General features: G+C 38.2%; 1 protein-coding gene and 1 long non-coding RNA gene across 2 annotated transcripts in view; both read right to left on the bottom strand.

Annotated features, from left to right (window-relative positions):
- The window catches only part of LOC147842240 (uncharacterized), a 1,176,585-nt gene that overhangs the window by 314,076 nt on the left and 842,011 nt on the right, over positions 1-20,498 (bottom strand). The window lies entirely within an intron of this gene.
- Positions 666-20,498, bottom strand: part of uxs1 (UDP-glucuronate decarboxylase 1) — a 111,423-nt gene continuing 91,590 nt past the window's right edge. The window contains 4 exon segments of the mRNA NM_173242.2: positions 666-1,391; positions 4,530-4,633; positions 4,720-4,777; positions 7,940-8,000. Of these exon segments, the coding sequence (NP_775349.2) occupies positions 1,260-1,391; positions 4,530-4,633; positions 4,720-4,777; positions 7,940-8,000 (355 nt within the window). The 3' untranslated portion in view covers positions 666-1,259.

Raw genomic sequence — 20,498 nt, 5'->3', positions numbered from 1 at the left:
ACACCTGTGGTCTAGAATATAAAGTCATGGTGCAGTGGAAAAAGAATGATTATTGTGTATGACTCCCATGAGCGTAGACAACTGCATCCATACATCTCTGCAATGACTCAAATAACTTATTAATAAAGTCATCTGGAATGGCCAAGGAAGCATTCCTGCAGGACTTCCGGATTTCATCAAGATTCTTCGGATTCATCTTCAATGCCTCCTCCTCCATCTTACCCTAGATATGTTCAATAATGTTCATTTCTGGTGACTGGGCTGGCCAATCCTGGAGCACATTGACCTTCTTTGCTTTCAGGAACTTTGATGTGGAGGCTGAAGTATGAAGAGCGCTATCCTGCTGAATTTGTCTTGTCCTGTGGTTTGTAATGAAATGGGTGGCACTAATGTCTTGATACCTCAGGCTGTTGATGTTGCCATCCACTCTGCAGATCTCTCACACGCCCCTATACTGAACGTAAACCCAAACCATGATTTTTCCTTTTGAACCAACCAAACTTGACTGATTTCTCTGAGAATCTTGGGTCCCTGCTGATTCCAGTAGGTCTTCTGCAGTGTTTGTGATGATTGGGATGCACACACACGCACAATGATTTTTTTGTTTTACTTAAAATGTTTTAAGTGAGAAAAGCTAAGAAAAAAAAAAGAGATTAAAAAAGAAATACAGTAAAAACTCACAGTAAATATTTTATTAAAATATTCTTTTAACCTGAAATCCATTATAAGATCAAAGTTCTGTATGAAGTTTCACAAAGGTAACAACAGATTTTCGCTCGAAATTGTCACAAAGATTAAAGCAGAAAGAAACATTTTTCAAAGCTTATCTTTCATCCGTGTCCTCAGAACTGAGACTTCCTGGCACCAAAACACACTTTAAATAATTCTCAATCTTCTGATTTTCAACAGGTGTCCTTAAAAAAAACGAAAACACCTTTAGCTTCAATGATAATCCTAGAAAAAAAAACTGATCACATCAATTAAAACAGCACAGAATGTAAACATAACGCACATGAAGACCTAAGCTTGCTTTAAATAACAGACACACACACAGACAGACAGACGACTCACAAACCAAAGTGCAAGGCAAAGTCTGTAAATTGGATCATTTTGAGGCACATACGACTGAAAAACATCAGAAAAACTTCTCTTATCCCCTCTCTGCCAAAACGACGCATCTGTTAGTGGGAGTTGGTAAAGTGGCTGCCGGATGTCTGAAGTCCTCCATATCCCAGCATCCCTGAGATGAAGCCGTGTCTTCAGTTGTGTCTGGGTCTTCCTTTCTTCATGCGGGCAGCTTTGGGTTTGGGGATGTACTGATTGTTGGCTTGATGCTCCAGCTCTCGGCTGAAGTACTGGATGGTTTTGTTCAAGCCTTCCTCCAGTGGGACCTGCAGATAGGGATGCAACAATTAACCGTTTTCACTATTAACCGTGTTTTAATTTGTCATTGTTAATTAATCGTAAAGGCTTCTCAACACTGTGTTTCTGCATGGAAAAAAACTGCTGCAACTAAACAAAGTTGTGCCAACTCTGCACTAGTTTAAAGTTCCAAGCTTGTACACCGAGGCTAAACTAACTGGATTAACTACAGCTGAGGCTAATAACTAAGGGCCGTTCACTATTAATGGGTAAATATCACATTTATTGTTGTAATTGGAAAAAATACAGGCCCTTTTAGGTGTTTTCTTTTCGAGGAAGGGAAAATGGCTCAAAGCTTCAAATGTTTCAGAAACCAAAATAAAATAACTGAAGCTCTTTGTACTTTTGTTTCAAAACATTTGCTATTATAATGATTTTTCCTTTGACGCATATATTTTTTACTGCTCCTTGTTGCTGTTTTTAATTATTTTTATTTATTTTATATTAATTTATTTGAGTTATTTTAATGGTAAATGTGCCTTGAGATGTCGTTTGTTCGGTTTTGTGGTGTAAAATTTTGCAACAATGAAAAAACAAACAAACTAAGGGCCGTTCACAAATTGCGTCTTTGGCAGGCAAGTTCGTTATTTCCAATGGAGGCACGCGGCGTGCATGTGCATATTTTATGGCAGAAAAATACAAAACAATTTTGTAATATAGTTGATCAAAAGTGCCTTTCAGACAGAGAGGTTAAGCAGCCTTTGACTACATTTGTTCTTTTATTCTTATTTTTATTTATTTCTTAATTGTTCTGTCTTTAATTTACAGTGTAAAATAATTAGTCATGTTTAAACGCCCCCAAATTATTATTTTTTTAAAGTCCAAAGAGAAATGGACATTTGTTTGTGTTTTTATTATTATTTTGAGCTGTATTTTTGGTTACTGAGCAGCAGTAAATAATGCTTTAAAATATAAAGAGTTTTCATGTGATTTTCTAGTAGTGTTTTCAAATTACTGAATTTATAATAATCGTGATAACCATGAAAGCGTGATTTTTCCTCAGACTATAACTGTACAACCAAAATCTGCAATCGTTGCATTCCTACCTACAGACACATGAAAGATTGTAGTGAACTGTTTATATTGATGTATTATATCTAAGCATCAGTGATTGGTTAGTAGTTAATTACTAATTACATCAAACAAATTAAGTTTTAATTCCTTTGTATGAAAAGTAACTTAGTTACTCAATAAGTAATTAGATTACTTGACTCAATACTAAAGGTCCACATACTGTAAATCTCAAAGCATAGAAAATCGAAAATAAACTCTTAATTACTCCTAAACCAATAAATTTAGATCAAACACAACCTTTTAGTTGTTAAAAAAAATCTGAGTAACCATTAATTGGTCAGAATAACAAATGCTTTCACTTAAAGGGCACCTATGGTAAAAAATCTACTTTACAAGCTGTTTGGACAGACGTGTGTAGGTATAGTGTATAGACCGTCATATTGGGGTGATATAAACACACACAGTCCTTTATTTTTAAATTTAACAACATGAAAATGGTGGACCAATTGGAGCGGTTTTCAGATTGACCGCAACTTGGCGTAGGAGTGCGGTCCCCCCGCCCACCAATATTGATTGACAGACGCATCACCATATCCTCTGTTTGTTGTTTCACGACCACTATTTTCAGCGATGTCACTAAAGAAACACCCTTGGTCTATTTTAAGATGTAAGGCTCATTGGGCTCAACAAATAATCAACATTTACCACATGATCACTTGATCAGAGTTATTGTTTGTAACTTTAGGTAGGTTTGCAAACATGTGTACTTTTCATTGCGTCTACCTTAAACTTCAGCTGTTTGCTTTTCTCGCGGTCACAGAAGCTCCCAGTGATCTTAACTAGGTGCAGCTGGAAAGTGCGAGCACGTTGCCTCACGTACACATCTCTCCATTGGAAATAAAATAACGAACTTGCCTGCAGGACGCACACCAGAAGCGCCGCTTTTTTAGAATTCTAAACATAGGTTTCTATCAGTGTCAGGGCCGACGCGCCCATAGAGGCGACCTAGGTGCCCGCCTACGGTGGCAGAATAGAGAGGGCGGCGTCCCCGACACTACCCTCACCACCCACGCCCCTCAGATATATCCACGTGACCGCGTCTATAGGGCGGCAGAATAGAGAGGGTGGCGTCTGCGACACTACCCTCACCACCAGCCCCCTCAGTTATATCCGCTTCAAGGGCGGCAGAATAAAGACCGCAACGTCCGCGACACCACACTCAGCACCCGCGCCCTCAGTTATATCCACGTGTAGGCGCCCCCACCCCCGATTTCACTGTAGGGTTGAGGGCGGCGGCAGTTCAGCTTGCTCCGGCCCTGATCAGGGTACACACAACGGCGCTTCAAGTCGGCGGCTGTTCACGGCGCCCAGCCACGATTCGGGACACTTCATGTTTCTGCCGCGCCACATCTGAATAGTTTCATTTTAAATAACATGCGAATGTGCGTGTCTTGTATGCTGTGTCGCAGATCTGAGCCGCGCATCCGGTGCCTCAGTCAAAGTTAATTCAGTGTGTGTGGTTATTAGACTCAGTGTACAAGCTCGGAACTTAAAACTAGCACACAGTTGGTTGTAAAACTATGCAAAGAAACAAATGATTTTGTACTCTCTGCTAAGTCTGTGTCCGAGTCGTACATGTACGACTGAATGCTGGTCCTCTCACTCAGGTTGCTTCTCTCTGTCTGCCTGTCTGTTGCCAAACACAGAGCGGGGGAGCTCTTGGCTACATTGGGCGGGAAGTCGAAACTAATTGTCATGTGAAGCAACACACCCCTAAAACAGCGACCTATGTACACGCCCGCAAAATTACACATTTTAACACATTATAGTAAAAAATCTGAACTGAGTTTTGAACTGAACCTAAACTGGCACACTCAGAAGAATCATAATATTAATATTAAATCTTAAAAAAGGGGGTAAACTATGTGCCCTTTAAAATGAACTACTCTGAAGTTAAAACATGGCACCTTTTTGATACATAACTTTAAATTGTACATCCCGAAAAACTGAATTTTCAAGTGTTTTCAATTCAAATAAGCGAGGAATAGATAAACTGTGCTCAGCAGTCATCAATAATGATCACCATCACCCACCACAGGTTCCCAGCCCAGCAGCAGTTTGGCCTTGCGGATGTCGGGCCGTCTCCTCTGTGGATCATCCTGCGCTTCTGGAAGGAACTGAATATGACTGCGGCTCGCTGAGGAGACAGGCAGTAGTGTGGTGTTCAATTAATCATTCATTAAAAGACTCCATCTCTATTGATTTTATGATATTTCTACTGACCAACTAGACTCTTGATGAGCTGCGCAAACTCCAAGATGGTGTGTTCCTCTGGATTTCCCTGGAAGAGATCAGCAGGTCTTACCGGCACATTCATTGGGGATGCAATCAGAGTGAAGGCCACGTAATTCTGCCCAGTGTGAAGCGCTATTGGTTTAATTAAATGTAACACTAAGGCATCAGCCAGGAATAAATTAAAGTAGGTATCATGGCAGCACGGAGACCTCCAAGTGGGACTTAAGTAAGTAGGATGGGTTTAGGGTTGTGGTAGGTGTAGACATTACTAAAGCACAACAGGCTACTGTGAGATTGGAGGTTAGGGTTGTGGTAGGTGTAGACATTACTAAAGCACAACAGGTTACTGTGAGGTTGGAGGTTAGGGTTGTGGTAGGTGTAGACATTACTAAAGCACAAAAGGTTACTGTGAGGTTGGGGGATAGGGTTGTGGTGGGTGTAGACGTTACTAAAACACAAAAGGTTACTCGGGTTAGAATTGTGTTGGTTGTAGACATTAATAAAACACAATAAGTTACAGTGAGGTTGGGGTTAGAGACTGTCGTGGGTGTATACATTAATAAAACACAACAGGATGTTCTGAGGTTGGGTTTGGGTTGTGGTAGGTGTAGATGTTAATAAAATCCAATAGGTTTATGTGAGTTTTGGGTTTGGGTTGTGGTAGGTGTAGATGTTTATAAATCACAAGAGGTTACTATAAGGTTGGGTTAGGGTATTGTTAGGTGTAGACATGAACAAATCACAGCAGGTTACTTTGAGGTTAGTTTAGGGTTGTGGTAGGTGTAGATGTTAATAAAACACAACAGGTAACCGTGTGCAGTTATTATTTGATATTTTACGTAAATTCAACTGAAACATGAAGACGTAGGGCGTAGAGTAGTTTCTCCCAATGAACCGCCAACTTAGCCAGAATATTTATGGATATATGCTGGCTGGATATAAGCATATAAACCGGAGCACCCAGAAAAAAAAACCCACGAGGAGAACATGCAATCTCCACACAGAAATGCCAACTGACCCAGCTGAGGCTTGAACCAGTGACCTTCTGTCTTGTGAGGTGATTGTGCTACTCACTGCGCTCTTATCGAATATAACTCTTTAACAGGGCTCGAAATGAACCTTTTTGCTTGGTAGCACCGGTGCTCTTAACTTTAAAAATTTAGGCGCATCAGCCAAAATTTAGTCGCACCACCAATTGTAAGCGCCGTTACTACAAGTGTTATACAAACATATGTATTGCATTTGAAATCAACAGTAGTCAAACTAACAAGCAAAAAAAATATATATATGCATGCGTGAAAAATTATCAAAAGTGGAAAATATGTCTCAACGAAATCCCGTTATCACAAGAAAATACATTTTTATAACATAACTGAGTGACCAAAAGGTACACAGAGTGCTCACCGGCCCTGCCCGCACTGCTGGACATGAATGAATCTGTTAACGGTGTAACTGTGCTGTTCTCTAGGGTGCTGTCTGATATTGCACTGATGCTTTTGACATATACTGTACCTTATTATACGCATACATCATATTAATAGCAATACCTTTTCATGAGTAGCGATATTAGTTTACTCAGTGCAAGCCCGTTTGCGATGGTGTACGTGGTGTTTTATTTTACATATAGCTGCCACTTGCACGGCGGACAGCATCTGGCATTTATTTGAAGGATTAAACAGAACCTCTCGTGCTAGTTTTGGCAAACACCTGAAAATTCCATCCCACAGACTTTTCATAGCGGACTTGAAGCCACTGGAAGTCTTTTATCCATTCTTCGAAAAGTGTAGATGGTGGATTAACATTCAGCACATGATCACTACTAAGATGTGTCATTATTTGTAACTTTAGATGCAATGGTTTCTAAAACAAAATCTGCCAGTGTTACCTTCATTCTCATCTTCAGCGCTATGCTGCGTTCACACCAGACGCGGAACGCGCGTCAGGCGCGAGTGATTTACATGTTAAGTCAATGCAAACGCGTGAATAGACATCCTGCAGTGCAATATGCATGAAGGGGGCGGCGCGAATGACCCAAATTGCGCGAATGGCGCAGGGCGAATTGAGCGTTTTTTCGCGGTTGACGCACTTAACGAGCGTTTCGCGCGAATCTCTCGAGTTCGAAATTCTGAACTTCAGTGTACATTCACGCCGCGTTAACTAATCAGAAACTTGCTCTTGTGGGGGCGTGATTGCGACGTAGAACCTGTTGTCAGTGTTCCGAGGGAAATCCTCCAGCCTTCACCGACAACAGTTCATCAAACTCGGCTCAGTCAGAAGCACCGCTGAAAGCCTCCGTCATCCAGGTTAAGTTTCTGGAGGAGTTTATGAGCTCACAGAGCTGGATGCACCTCTGAAAGGATGTAGTGGAACCAGACACAACCCTAAACGTTTTGACGATGTTTTTCAGTCTTCATAAAGCACATAAACACTGTTATTTTCTTCATAAAATCCATGTTAGCCATTTAGCTATGAAGCTAGAGTCTTTGGGCAGACAGAAGCCCTGCCCATCACGTGAATCCGCGTCTGTTCTGAAGTGAATTTGACACGCGAATGAAGCGGGGTTTGACGCGCGAATGAAGCGAGTAAACTCAAATGTTCACACGGCAATTTACGCGCGAATAGCGCAATTTATCCATGCGTTCCAGGTCTTGTGTGAACACAGCATTAATTTTTCGCAGTAGTAGCTCTCTCTGTCTTCCCAAGCTAGAAGGCACTGACTGAGTGATTGACAGCTGATATTTCAGTGCTTGAGCAGTGCTGGGCCAATAAGAAGAGCGCGAAGGCGGGGCAAGCATTACGGACTTTGCTTTGTTTACTGCAGCAAGTTGACATTGCAACTGTTTTAAACCATTCCTGAGCACTGCGTTTTGCGTTTCAAGTGCAAAGATGCATTCTGCGTGAATGCCTCCCATATCCGCGCATGTGGTGAACATTTTTCAGTCAAAACTGGTTGCACACAACAATTTTATACACTCGCACAAATGCTCCCAAATATATTTTGAGGTCGCATAGACAAAATTTCTGTCGCATATGCTACTGAAATGGTCGCAATTTCGAGCCCCGTTTAATAAAGCGGTTTTGTTTAAATGCACCAAAACATCGTCTATATTTACTAAGAAATAAACAAAAATATTAATTTTCAAAGAGAGTGTACTTACTAATATGCAAATTTTAATATTACAGCATAAATCAAAAATGACAAACTCACCAGGTTAACAGGGCTACTGATGTTACTGTTCATCAGAGACACCAGTCCATTCACCAGGTCACTGCAGGGATAAAACAAACAAACAGCTGAATCAGTGTTTGTGGCATCACGACAGCACAGTGAAGTGGAATGATGCAGAAATGATGACTTAATCTGAAGAGACGTGAAAATGAACAAACATAAAATAAAATGATAAACCTCATCAAAACACACAAGGCCTTTGGCAATATGCAGATACGGTGGTATGAATCACAGAAACAGTTGATTTCATCTTCAGACAAGGGTACGTGAATTTCTTCAGTGTGTGTTTGTGTGTGTATGCGTGCGATCACGAACACAGTGGGGCAGCAGAGATCTCAATAACACACCAGCAAAATCAGGTTCAGCATTACACTTTTCCATTTAGTGCATTATTTTCTGCACAGATCCCGATTTGCAGACTTGGCGGTAAAGCAAAGATGAAAATAGTGTCTTCGAGTGCTGTCATCTAAACTAAGGAATAGGATAGTTCTTAACACTTAACTACTTCATTTAAAGCTAATTATTTTGAAGAAGCCTCATAAGGAATTGGTTTTATTCAAAAGGTGTAGTTTTTCCCATCTTTTTGTTGTTCAAACTTGATTTAGTTTCTTCAAAAAATGCTGAATTATGGACTTAATAAGACTGGATAATATTTAAACATTTATACAACAGATGCATAAGTGAACTCACCACTGCAGTATCAATAAGTTTATATATGTATGGCATCACAAGTTCTCGTCTATCAAATCTGATCTTTTATTTGTATGTAATATTGGATTTAAGTTAGATGATTGGCTGTGCCATTTTACAGCTTGATTTAATTTCTCTAAATCCATTTGAGAGTTTCCTTGGCTGTGTTTTGGATCATTGTCTTGCTGAAATGTCCACCCTGGTTTCAGCTCCATCATCCTGCAAATGGATATGTTCGACTGAAGCAGCTAATATTAATATACAATGATGAAGGGCAGAAGGTTCCTAAATAACTACTACTGAGAAATTTTAGCTGCTGTCTGGGCCTTTATTGCTTTTCTATACCTCCCTTTCTTCATGTGTTCAATACTTTTTTCTTGCATCGTTTTATTTTCTTACACACAACTTCATTTGTTAACTAATTAGATTTATTTTCTTTGCATACAGTTGAAGTCAGAATTATTTGCCCCTCTGAATTATTAGCCACCTGCTTACTTTTTCCCCAATTTCTGTTTAATGAAGAGCAGAGTTTTCAACACATTTCTAAAAAAATAGTTTTATAACTAGTTTTTAATAATGGATTTATTTTATCTTTGTCATGATGACAGTAAATAATATTTTACTAAATTTTTTTCAAGACACTTCTAAACAGCTTAAAGTGACATGTAAAGGCTTAACTATAGGTTAATTAGGTTAACTACGCAGATTAGGTTAATTAGGCAAGTTATTGTATAACAATGGTTTGTTCTGTAGACAATCGAGGAAAAAAAAAGCTCATATGGGCTAATAACTTTGACTTTTAAATGCTTTTAAAAAAAATGTTAACTTCTTTTATTCTAGCCTAAATAAAACAAATAAGATTATCTCCAGAAGAAAAAAATATTATCAGAAATACTGTGAAAAATTCCCTGCTCTGTTAAACATCATTTGGGAAATATTTAAAAAAGAAAACAAAATTCAAAGGGGGGCTAATAATTCTGAATTCAACAGTATGTAGACTACAGGAGGCTTTGTACTTTACTCGTGTTGCAGTAAAAGATCATTACACATGAACAAGGTGGGCTCTGTGATTCAATATTGGCTGTAAAGGGTTACCATGAATTGGTCTATAACCTACTCTCTCAATAACAAAACACTGTGAAAAATAGAATGAAACGAAAAAAAAACTAAAGCAAACAAATATACTGAACTGTCATCTGTTTCACTTGTGCTTTTATATGCAACTAACATATAAGCCCCTTTTACACAGTGATACCGGTAAATATCTGGAAAATTTACAGAATGACTTTACCAGTAAATTAAAAAAAGCGCTGTTCACACAGGTGAGGACGTTACGGGAATTTTCCGGAAAAGACAATTCACACATTTATTCCAAGATACCAGTAAATTCTGACATTATTAACCAGAGATAAACTCTAAATGGCTGCGCTTGTATTTGTAAACATTTGACTACATTACAAACTCTGTAGATGGATGAAAAAAATACTTGGATAAAAATATAGAGGATCATTTTCACATGTCGAGATGTACATGATATGTGTGTGTGCTGGCGCTTACGGGCTGTTTTACAGGCACACTCGACGCGTCACGCAACTTAAGGAAGCAGAACTTGAAGGTAAACAAACAACGGCTTATCATAGGCATCTTATTGATAATTATTTACACAGTTGGCATTAAGAAGGAAAATATAAATTTTATCTGACTAACATCTAGCAGCTAAATGTGAAAAATATTCAAAGGCTTTTATTTTTATAAACCGTGCAAATGTGAATGTGTCTGACTGTTTTGATTGGCTAAAGTAGACGTCTCATGTCAGCACGTTCTAGACGCTCTTTCCGGCAATCTTCCTTCTGTGTTCACACAGCGCAGCATTCCGGCAAATTACCAGTAATGTTACAACTTCTCTTTCCGGAAAATAGCCAGAATGAATTTACCGGTATTTTCAAAATAAGCCTGTTCACACATACAGACCTTTACGGAAAATTGCCGGTAATTTTGGAGAAAGGTCTGTATGTGTGAAAGGGGGTATATTTATAACACTTTTATCTTTATTTATTTTAAACATTTTTATTTTTTTAAATGCCTTATAACCGACTATGTGTGTAGACGTGGTAGCGCAAGAGGTTTGAAGAGGCACGAGGTTTGATTGAGTATATATTTTTGAGGTACTGCAGGTTTTTGAGTCTACTTGGTGGTACAAATCAAATATAAGACTTTTTAAGATCCTTTTAAGACCATTATGAATTAAATGTAAAATTTATACAGGGCTAAACACTAAGGATTTTCTTTTTATAATGGCCGAGTTACTTCTGTAAATGGTTTTTACATTAATGGAAGATCATGTATAGGGATGTGTTGCTTTAGTTTTCTTCCACAATTTAGAGAATCTGCTGTAAATGTCTAACAGCTGTCTTTGGAATAATAAAAAAAAAAAAAAAAAAAAAACTTTAGGTTAAAAAAAAAAAAAAGTTTTGATATGGATTATTGGTTATTTGGTGATGGCCAGATTGGGTAGCTTTACTTGGCAATAGAGAAATTCAAACCTATTTAAAATATTTTAAGACCAAAAACAATATTTCTGTGAAAAGTTTTAAGACTTTAAGGCTTATTTTATTGTAATTTTTTTTTTCATTTAAGACATTTTAAGACTTAAGATGCCATGGACGCCCTGTGGTACTACACTGTTAAGTGCCATTTGAAAGCTGCACGGTCATGCTTGCGCATAAAATGGAGCAAAATGTAGAAAAATGTAGGAACAGATGAGTCCAGTCCTACTAAGAGTTCAGCCCCAACCAGCTTGGGTGTTTCAGTGAGCCTAAAGATCATGATTAGCCGCCTCAGTTTTGTTTAATTACTGTAGGTTTGGAGTAAAACCCTGCAGGTCAGTGGCCCTCCAGAGACAGGAATGGACACCACTGGATTGTAGGCTTTTCATTTTATATGCCATAGCCTAATTGGTCGTGATGCAGATTGTGAATAATGAATGGTTAAGGTCACTTCAGATACCAGAGCTGACTTTGCTAAAACTTTTTTGGCTCAAAAAGTTATATTTAATTAAGACCTTGAGAGTCCCGGCTGCTTACCGTGAGTTAACGTGTGCAATTTTCCCCAAGTTCAAGTGTTTGCCTCCAATCACTTTTCTAATGACTGTCCAGGAACAATGAGAAGTGACTAAGTGCTTATTTGATTGCTTAGTTGCACTGGACCCAGTAGCCCCGCCCACTGTGTGATCTCATTGGCTGGAAATCCCACAGCTCATAACAAGTATCCTAGAAGCTTTCTTTTTTCTGGTATTTTTTAATGCATCAAATGTTCTATATTTTAAAGGATCTTCTTTAAACTCTTTATTTAAAGAAAAAAATACATGTTTCAAAATCAACAATATATATGGGGCTTAAGTAAATGGGTAATATTTTTTACAACATTTAACTTTATGAATTTGATAACCTATGCTCCAAATTTAATACATCTGAAGGCTGAGGTGGGAAAACTACGCAAGGGAGTTTTTAAAATGCTGCTTCTGAGTAATAGTTTGGTTTCATAAAATTATTGATGCAATACAAGTGAACGCCATTTGATGGCAGTATTGCATGTGGTACAGTTAAGCCTGGTTTATACTTCTGCGTCAAGTGACCGGCGCAACTCACGGCGCAGGCAACGCGCGTGGCTGTGCATTTATACTTCTGCGCGCTGTCTCCGTTGGTCTGCATTAACACTTCCGAAACGCTAGTGGGCAGTGAGGTGTAAATGTTCCTCTGTGTCGAGTTTCTTCGCTTCTGTTTTGCTATTCTGAACACTTCCTGGATGTACAAGTGACTCAAACTCGCTCATTTTGAGGAAGGAACCGGCGGACATACAACAACTTTAACCATGAGGTAAACACAGAACAAAACTTTCCATCCGGAGCTCCTTCACGGGACTCCACACTTGTAAACAATCGCTCGCGCCATTCGCGCGGCTCTCGGTCCCGCCCAGACTCGTCGGAGCTAGCAAGCGGACCAATCACAGAGCTTGCGCTACGCGTTGTTGCGACGTGTAGTTACACTTTTTGAGAGGTGCACGTCAGTGACGGCGACGGCCACGGCGATGGGCTATGCGTCAGCGCCGTAGCATACGCCGGTGTTTGACGCAGAAGTATAAATCAGCCTTTAGTGCAACTAAGAGAATTAGAACACACTCTCAGATATTAAAATGCACTCGAGCTTTAATGACCTAAAAAAAGTCAGGCAAAAAAGAAAAAGAATAATAGACTTTGAATGTTGTGTGTTTAAGGAAGAATGGACAACAAAATACTTCTTCACCAATATCAAACAGAAAGCAGTAGGTGTAATATGCCAAGAAAGTATTGCTGTTTTTAAAGATCAGAACCTAAGGGGCTGATTACCGAACGCATATTTATGTTTTAAACACGAGAGGTACACCGCACTGCCTTACTGTCGACAAGAAAAAAGGAGCGCTCTTTTATTTAGTTATGCAACAACTGAATCACAGCATGGTATTTTGCGAGAGTGTTGCTGTTGATATTAATATGACTTTATTTTCAGGCTCATTGTTCACATTAACGCACTCACTTTATTGTTTTATGATGACTAATAAGTAAATATAAATATGCAGTGTAAATTCATTTGACTGGTAAATTTGACTCAATATTAAATATTTAAAAAATCTGTTTTGTGTTAATGTGACATGTTTCGATCTGGTTTTACATATTTCATGCATACTGCCACTATAAATAAACGTTATTTTTGAAGGATTTGACATGTGGCCCTTCACCTGGCTTGCAAAACTTGATGAGCCCTTCGGGTCTAAAAAGTTTGCCCACCACTGTCTTAAGGCTTTAATTGGGGAGTTCATAAAAAATTAAAATTCTGTCACCATTTGCTGACCCTTCACTTGTTTCAAACCAGTTTAATAGTATTTCATTATTTCTTTTTAAATACAAACAAATATCCTTCGAAGAAAGATGAAAAACTGCAACCGTTTTTTTTTTTTTTACCCATACTACGGAAGTCAATGACTAAATCTTTCTTTAAAATATTTTCATTTGGATACAAAAAAGAATAAAAAAACTCTAAGATCATTTCATTTGTGAATGATCTGTCACTTTATTTTATTAATCATATTCAATTGTGTCTTTTTTGACACCCCAGAAATTAAATCACTTAAGATTTGATGCTTCGGTTTCCAATTTTTCCCCCTAAAATGTCTAGCAATTAAGAAAAGATTGTGAGGGAACATATTACAAAGCACTTCAAGCTGGTTACAGCAATATAGACCTTCATATTGCTTGATGCAATCATTATAGGCTATTATTATACAGGAACGTGCCGTCTGAATAGCATTATCCTCTTCTGAGACTAGCAGGGAGTCAGATGGCTTTGTGTTCAACAAAGAAGCTTGTCCTTTCTCAAGCTTTGTGTTTTATACTGCTGAGATATGGGGTTTAAAGGGTTGACAGAAAATGTTCTGAATTAAAGGAGTTGACAAAAACACAGTCATGCAAGCATATCCCACACTGGGGGGGTTCTGGCTTATTTTTTCAGATTCTCAGTGTCATAAATACTTCTACCAGGTTGAGTGTATAATACAAAAAATAGGATGTGAGCACTGAGCAGTGTGTTATGCTGTTATACATTCACCAGCCACTTTATTAGGTACACCTTACTAGTATCAGGTTGGACCTCTTTTTGCCTTTAGAACTGCCTTAATTCTAATAGATTCAGCAAGGTACTGGAAATATTCCTGAGAGATTTTGATCCATATTGACATGATATCATTACCCAGTTGCTGCAGATTTGTCAACTGCACATCCATGATGTCAATCTCACATTCCACTATGCAAAGAAAATATCCCCCACACCATTACACCGCCACCACCACCTGAACTGTTGATACAAGGCAGGATGAATCCATGCTTTCATGTTGTTGATGCCAAATTCTAACCCTAAAATCCGAATGTGGCAGCAGAAATCGAGAATCATCAGACCAGGCAACATTTTTTCAATCTTCTATTGTCCAATTTTGGTTAGCTTGTACAAAATTTTAGCCTCAGTTTCCTGTTCTTAGCTGATAGGTGTGGCATCCTGTGTGATCGTGTAGCCCATCCACATGAAGGTTCAATGTGTTGTGTGTTCAGAGATGCTCTTCTACATACCTCGGTTGTAACGAGCGGTTATTTGAGTTACTAGCTATGTTTCCATCCAAAAATGCGGATGAACTTTATGCGCAAAACTGGATTATTGCATAAAAGACGTCCAAATAAAGCAGCGTTTTCATCCAACGAGTCAAATCGGACAAAATCATCAATTCCTGATTAACTGGCAACAAATATCAACAGTAAAAACTGAATTTGCTGCGATGAGAGAAGCTGCGTCAATATTGTCTTCATTAATAAATGACTCCCGCGTTAGAAGACAATCCTGACACTTAAGCCTGATTTATACTTCTGCATCAAGTGACCGGCGTAACCCACGGCGCATGCAACGCGCGTGGCTGTGCATTTATACTTCTGCGCGCTGTCTCTGTTGGTCTGCATTAACACTTCCGAAACGCTAGTTGGCAGTAAGGTGTTAATGTTCCTCTGTCGAGTTTCTTCGCTGCTTTTTTGCTTTTCCTGAACACTTCCGGGATGTACAAGTAGCTCAAACTCGCTCATTTTGAGGCAGGAACCGGCGGACGTGCAACAACTTTAACTATGAGGTAAACACAAAACAAAACTCTCCATCCGGAGCTCCTTCACGGGACTCCACACTTGTAAACAATCGCTCCATCAGGCTCGCACCATTCATGCGGCTCTCGGTCCCACCCAGACTCGTCAGCGCTACCAAGCCGACCAATCACAGAGCTTGCGCTACGCGTCGTTGCGACGTGTAGTTACATTTTTTGAGAGGTGCACGTCAGCGACGCCGACGGCCACGTCGAAGGGCTATGCGTCAGCGCCGTAGCATAAATCAGCCTTTAGTGAATGCGCGGTGGCCTTTGAAGACGTGAGGCGTAGATCACAGACGCTCTTGATTCAGGAGGTAATTAATAATATAATAACACTAATACTGAAATGGTAAGGCGTTTTAGAATGACCAAAACAAAATTTCAGATGTTTTACAATGTGCTCAGCCTGCTGGTTTGTCAATTTACACGCATGAAAATCACATGACCCTTTTTAATGCACATTCTGGAATTTGTTCGGTAAAAGTGTTTTCATCATAGTTGGTGCGCATCTTTTCTTGTAGAATAAAAGGTTTATCCTACTCAGTTATGCGCATATTTTTTTATAAGCATTTTCAAAATGTATGCGCATCATGGTGTTTCCAATCATTTTTTAATGTGCATATGCAAAATGCGCATAAAACAAGGTGAACGGATACATAGCTACGTTTGCCTTTCTATCAGCTCAAACTACTTTGGCCATTCTCTTTTGACCTCAGGCATCAACAAAGAATTTGTGCCCACAGAACTGCCACTCACTGGATACCATTCTCTGTAAACCCTAGTGATGGTTGGGTGTGAAAATCCCAGTTGATCAGCAGTTTCTGAAATACTCAGATCAGCCTGTCTGGCACCAATAACCATGCCGCGTTCAAAGTCACTTAAATCATCTTTGTTCCCCATTCTGATGCTCGGTTTGAACTGCATCAGATCGTCTTGATCATGTCTACATACCTGAATACATTGAGTTGCTGCCATGTGATTGGCTGATTAGAAATTTACGTTAACGGACAGTTGGACAAGTGTACCTAATAAGGTAGCATTTGAGTGTATACTTTGTTTTAATCCAACAATAAGCACAACTGCAGTTGAGAAAGCATCACATCATAGCTCACCTTACCACACTGAAAAGAGAAAAATTAACCAGAGATTTTCAATTCAAACAAGGTGGAGCCCCAAAGCCACACCCACCAATGACATCACCAAGTAACAATACCAAAAACTCCAAACTAACTTTGTTTTGGTCTATGATTTCACGTGTCTGCCCTATATAATAACACAGGGGAGCAAACAATGGTAGTTTTTTATTTTATTTTCTGGGTTCTGGCTAGAGGTTTCTTTCAGATGTGAGCCGTCCACTAGCCCCAAGAGTTGCCTTTGATCTGTAAATGCAGCAGGGTAGACGGATGTGAATCGGTCTCTCTTCCTTTAATAACACTATGCGATCAATCATACAGATCCATCCTCTCTTCACTGAGTATACTGTGCCTATTTGAGATAACACTTCTGCATTTATCTTTAGGATAAATCAGACCAGGCAAAGCTATCTCCGTAAATGGTGTGGGCTGTGACCCTGGGAGAGCTATCAGAGAATGTGAACAGTGACATTTCCACATAAGTTTCAGGATTTTCAGATGATAACCTGCCCCTTTTTTTAGCGTGATGATTGATGACTTTTCATCCATAACAGATGTACAGCGGAGAAAATATGTATTTAACATGTCACAATTTTTCTCAGAAAATATATTTCTTAAGGTGCCGTTGGCTTGAGGTTTTCATCAGATGTTGGTAACAACCAAAGGAATTAAAATGCAAAGAAAACAAATCTAATTAATTTACAAATTAAGTCATGCACTTTTTAAATTTACAAATAAAAATGAAATGATGTATGAAACAGTATTGAACACATGAAGAAAGGGAGGCGTAAAAAGGCAGTGAAAGCCCAGACAGCAGCTAAAATCCTAGTAGTTATTCAGTAACCCTCTGCCCTTCATCATTGTAAATTTATATCAGCTACTTAAGTCCAATATTTACATTATCTGGATGATGAAGATGAAACTAGAGTGAGCATTTCAGCAAGACAATGATCCAAAACACAGCTAAGGAAACTCTCAAATGCTTTCAGAGAAATTAAATCAAGCTGTAGAATGGCCCAGCCAATCTTGAATCCAATAAAAAATTCAATTTTAAGCTCAGATTTGATAGACTAAACCCACAGAATTATCAACATTTTTTACACTCTATTGAAGTCTGTGGAAAAACTCACACCTAAACAATTCACATGACTTCATTGTCCACGTCTTTACACTGCCATCACCAAAAAACCCTTTTATATATAGTATTAAATACATTTCAGTAGATCAGTACTTTCTCCTTCTATAATTTTATTGTTATCACTCATAACAATTTAAAGATTTTTTTTGTTTTGTTTTATTTCTATGTTTGCATTGTTTAGATTTTTACCAAAATCTGGTTCAATTCCATGTCAACAGCTCTTTTAGAATATTATGCCCTGGAAGAAAACATGGTGTGTTCAATACTTATTTTTCCCGCTGTATACCAAGTTCTGGCTCTGGTCAAATTGGTATCTGTAACCAAAGCTGGAAGGCCAGATTGCGAAGTTATACATGAACAAAGAAAAAAAAAAAGACCTGAAAAAAAAAAAAGGATTTAGGACCAATAACAAAATATTTTAGTACACTTTTTAAGGCCTAAAATGTATCTTTTCAGATTTAAGACATTTTAAGACTTTTTAAGACCCTGCAGATACCCTGTAAAAGTTGAAGTTCTAGACACAACATCTAAAACAATGCAGTGCTCATATGAGTGATGCTTACAAAAGACCAAGGTTATAATAGTTTGGGATTTTTCATTAGTTTTAGTTTTTATTTTGTTTCGAATTCGGTTAGTTTCAATTTGTATTTAGAGGTACATGTATGATTCCTTTGATCCATACATGTACACATAAACTGTCAATAAAATCACTCTTTAGTGAAACATGTCATACTCGTTTTGTTTTTTTCAACATGTGTTTACATATCCACAAAATTAAACTTAATTCATACATTTAAACCAGAGTTTTCTTTTAATAAACGTTTTCAGCGTGCATTATCTTCGGACGTTTGAAGCCATGATCCACGAAGGATGGATTTAAAGGCCGCGTTTGAAGGAGTTCTTTAATTTTTACTTTTTAAATGAAACCGCCTTCGTCGTGCCACAATGACGTAGCGCACTTCGAATGCATCCTTCAGAGGAAGCTGCCTCTGAAATAAGACACAGCTATTGACAAGAATTTAACAATACAACATTATTTTCTAGATTGACTCTTGCCAAATGTTCTAAGGTGTACACTTATTATAAAGGAAACGCACAAATTGTAGTTCCAGACAGCTTTTCAGAGCTTCACAGCAGAGAGTATGCGTTATTCTTTAATAATAACCCAATGGCTAATGATCCATTACTCCTTACATAACTAAACCTCAAGGTTGTTCAAAGGAAAAGTTTCCTATAATATCAAACTCACTCCATGGTGAGAGGCAATGCTGCAAACCGCTATACCCGTAGGGTGCCAATTTACTAGACAGTGCGAAGTCGCTCAGTATTTCTCTCTGAATTAATTCGTTGTGTGAGTTTGTCTGGCTTATGACTTTAATCAACTCTCTAGTGTCTCTCGGTCTCTGAGTGTGGAGGCCACTTATATATATGAACAGATGGTTAAAAGCTGGGTAGAGCTTTTATAAACTCCGCCAAAGTCAAAGTGAATTATGACTGCAGCCTCACAAGTCTGAAAAGATTCACGTCAATCACGTCAAATATTTGAAAATCTAATTAAGTGAACTTTGCACATCCAGGAGAATGTTTGTTCTGCTGAGATAGTGAGACTTCAAATAAGCCGCGGCGGCTCTGATCTCCTTCCCTGCCAGAGACTTGCATGAAGAACGCAGCCTTATGCCTCTAGCTGAAACTGGCTTGATTAAATCACAATCAAAATATTTATACAAATTGTGCTTTTGAGATCACTTTTTTTTGTCGTGTCTGCTATCTAAAGATGAACAAATGAAGAAGTATGATGGTCAGATGAGAAATTCCTTGATGCAAACATTAAAGGGGTGGTTCAGAGTGTATTTTTAATGCTTGGTTGTGCTTCTGGGGTGTAAAGCAATGTGTGCACATGCTTTATTTGTAACATATATATATATATATATGTGTGTGTAGCTATATATATATATATATATATAGCTATCTATATATATATATATATATATATATATATATATATATATGTATATATATATATATATATATATATATATATATATATATATATATATATATATATATATATATATATATATATTTATTTTTTCATATATTTTACTTTAATTTTATACTGCTAGTCTGCTAACATGAAAACAACCATCAAACTTCCAAATAATAGCCCACCCTCAAGATGCTCTGATTGGTCAGCTAACATGATGTGCTGTGATTTGCGAATCAGCTCAGGTCACCAGGAAGTGTCACGCCTCCACTAGCACGCACTTTACCATTGTGTAAATACTGTCAGTTAGTGTAGCTGTTAGCAGCATCAGTTTGAGAAAGAAAATTAAGAAAAATTAAAATCTCTAAAATAAAATCTGACAAGTGTCTTTCACATTCGGAACATGTCTGCGTGAAATAGTATTATAAAACATTCATACGCTGAAAAAAAATTATTCAAAGATGATTCCTTGGATTTACTAATTTTTTTTTACGTTAAGTGGTTGTGAACAATTTATTTGGGCTGAATTAAGTTGAACATTATTAAACTTAATTTGTTTGTTTAAATTCAACACAAATAAATTGTATGCAACAGTTCTGCATGCAACACTTTTTTCAGTGTATATCTTTTGCGATTTCATTATTTGAGATGTAGAAGACACGGAAAGCACCGCATAGAGACACACTGCACACGCTGCTGAAGATTGTGGGTGTTTACAGAAGTTTGACAGATAAATATGAATCTGTTGCTAAAATTGTTTACATCCTTGTTTATGTGCTACAACATACCGTTAACGTTAGACACTATGCATCTAATAGATCAATTTCAACAAATACAAATGCTTGCAGATCGTGGCTCACAATCCACAGCTTGCAACTGTTCCTT

The sequence above is a fragment of the Danio rerio genome, chromosome 9, assembly GCF_052040795.2.
Source record: "Danio rerio strain M-AB ecotype USA chromosome 9, GRCz13ab, whole genome shotgun sequence".
NCBI classification, from domain to species: Eukaryota; Metazoa; Chordata; class Actinopteri; order Cypriniformes; family Danionidae; genus Danio; species Danio rerio.
The sequence above is the reverse complement of the archived record's forward strand: the minus strand, read 5'-3'. Positions and strand labels throughout refer to the sequence as shown.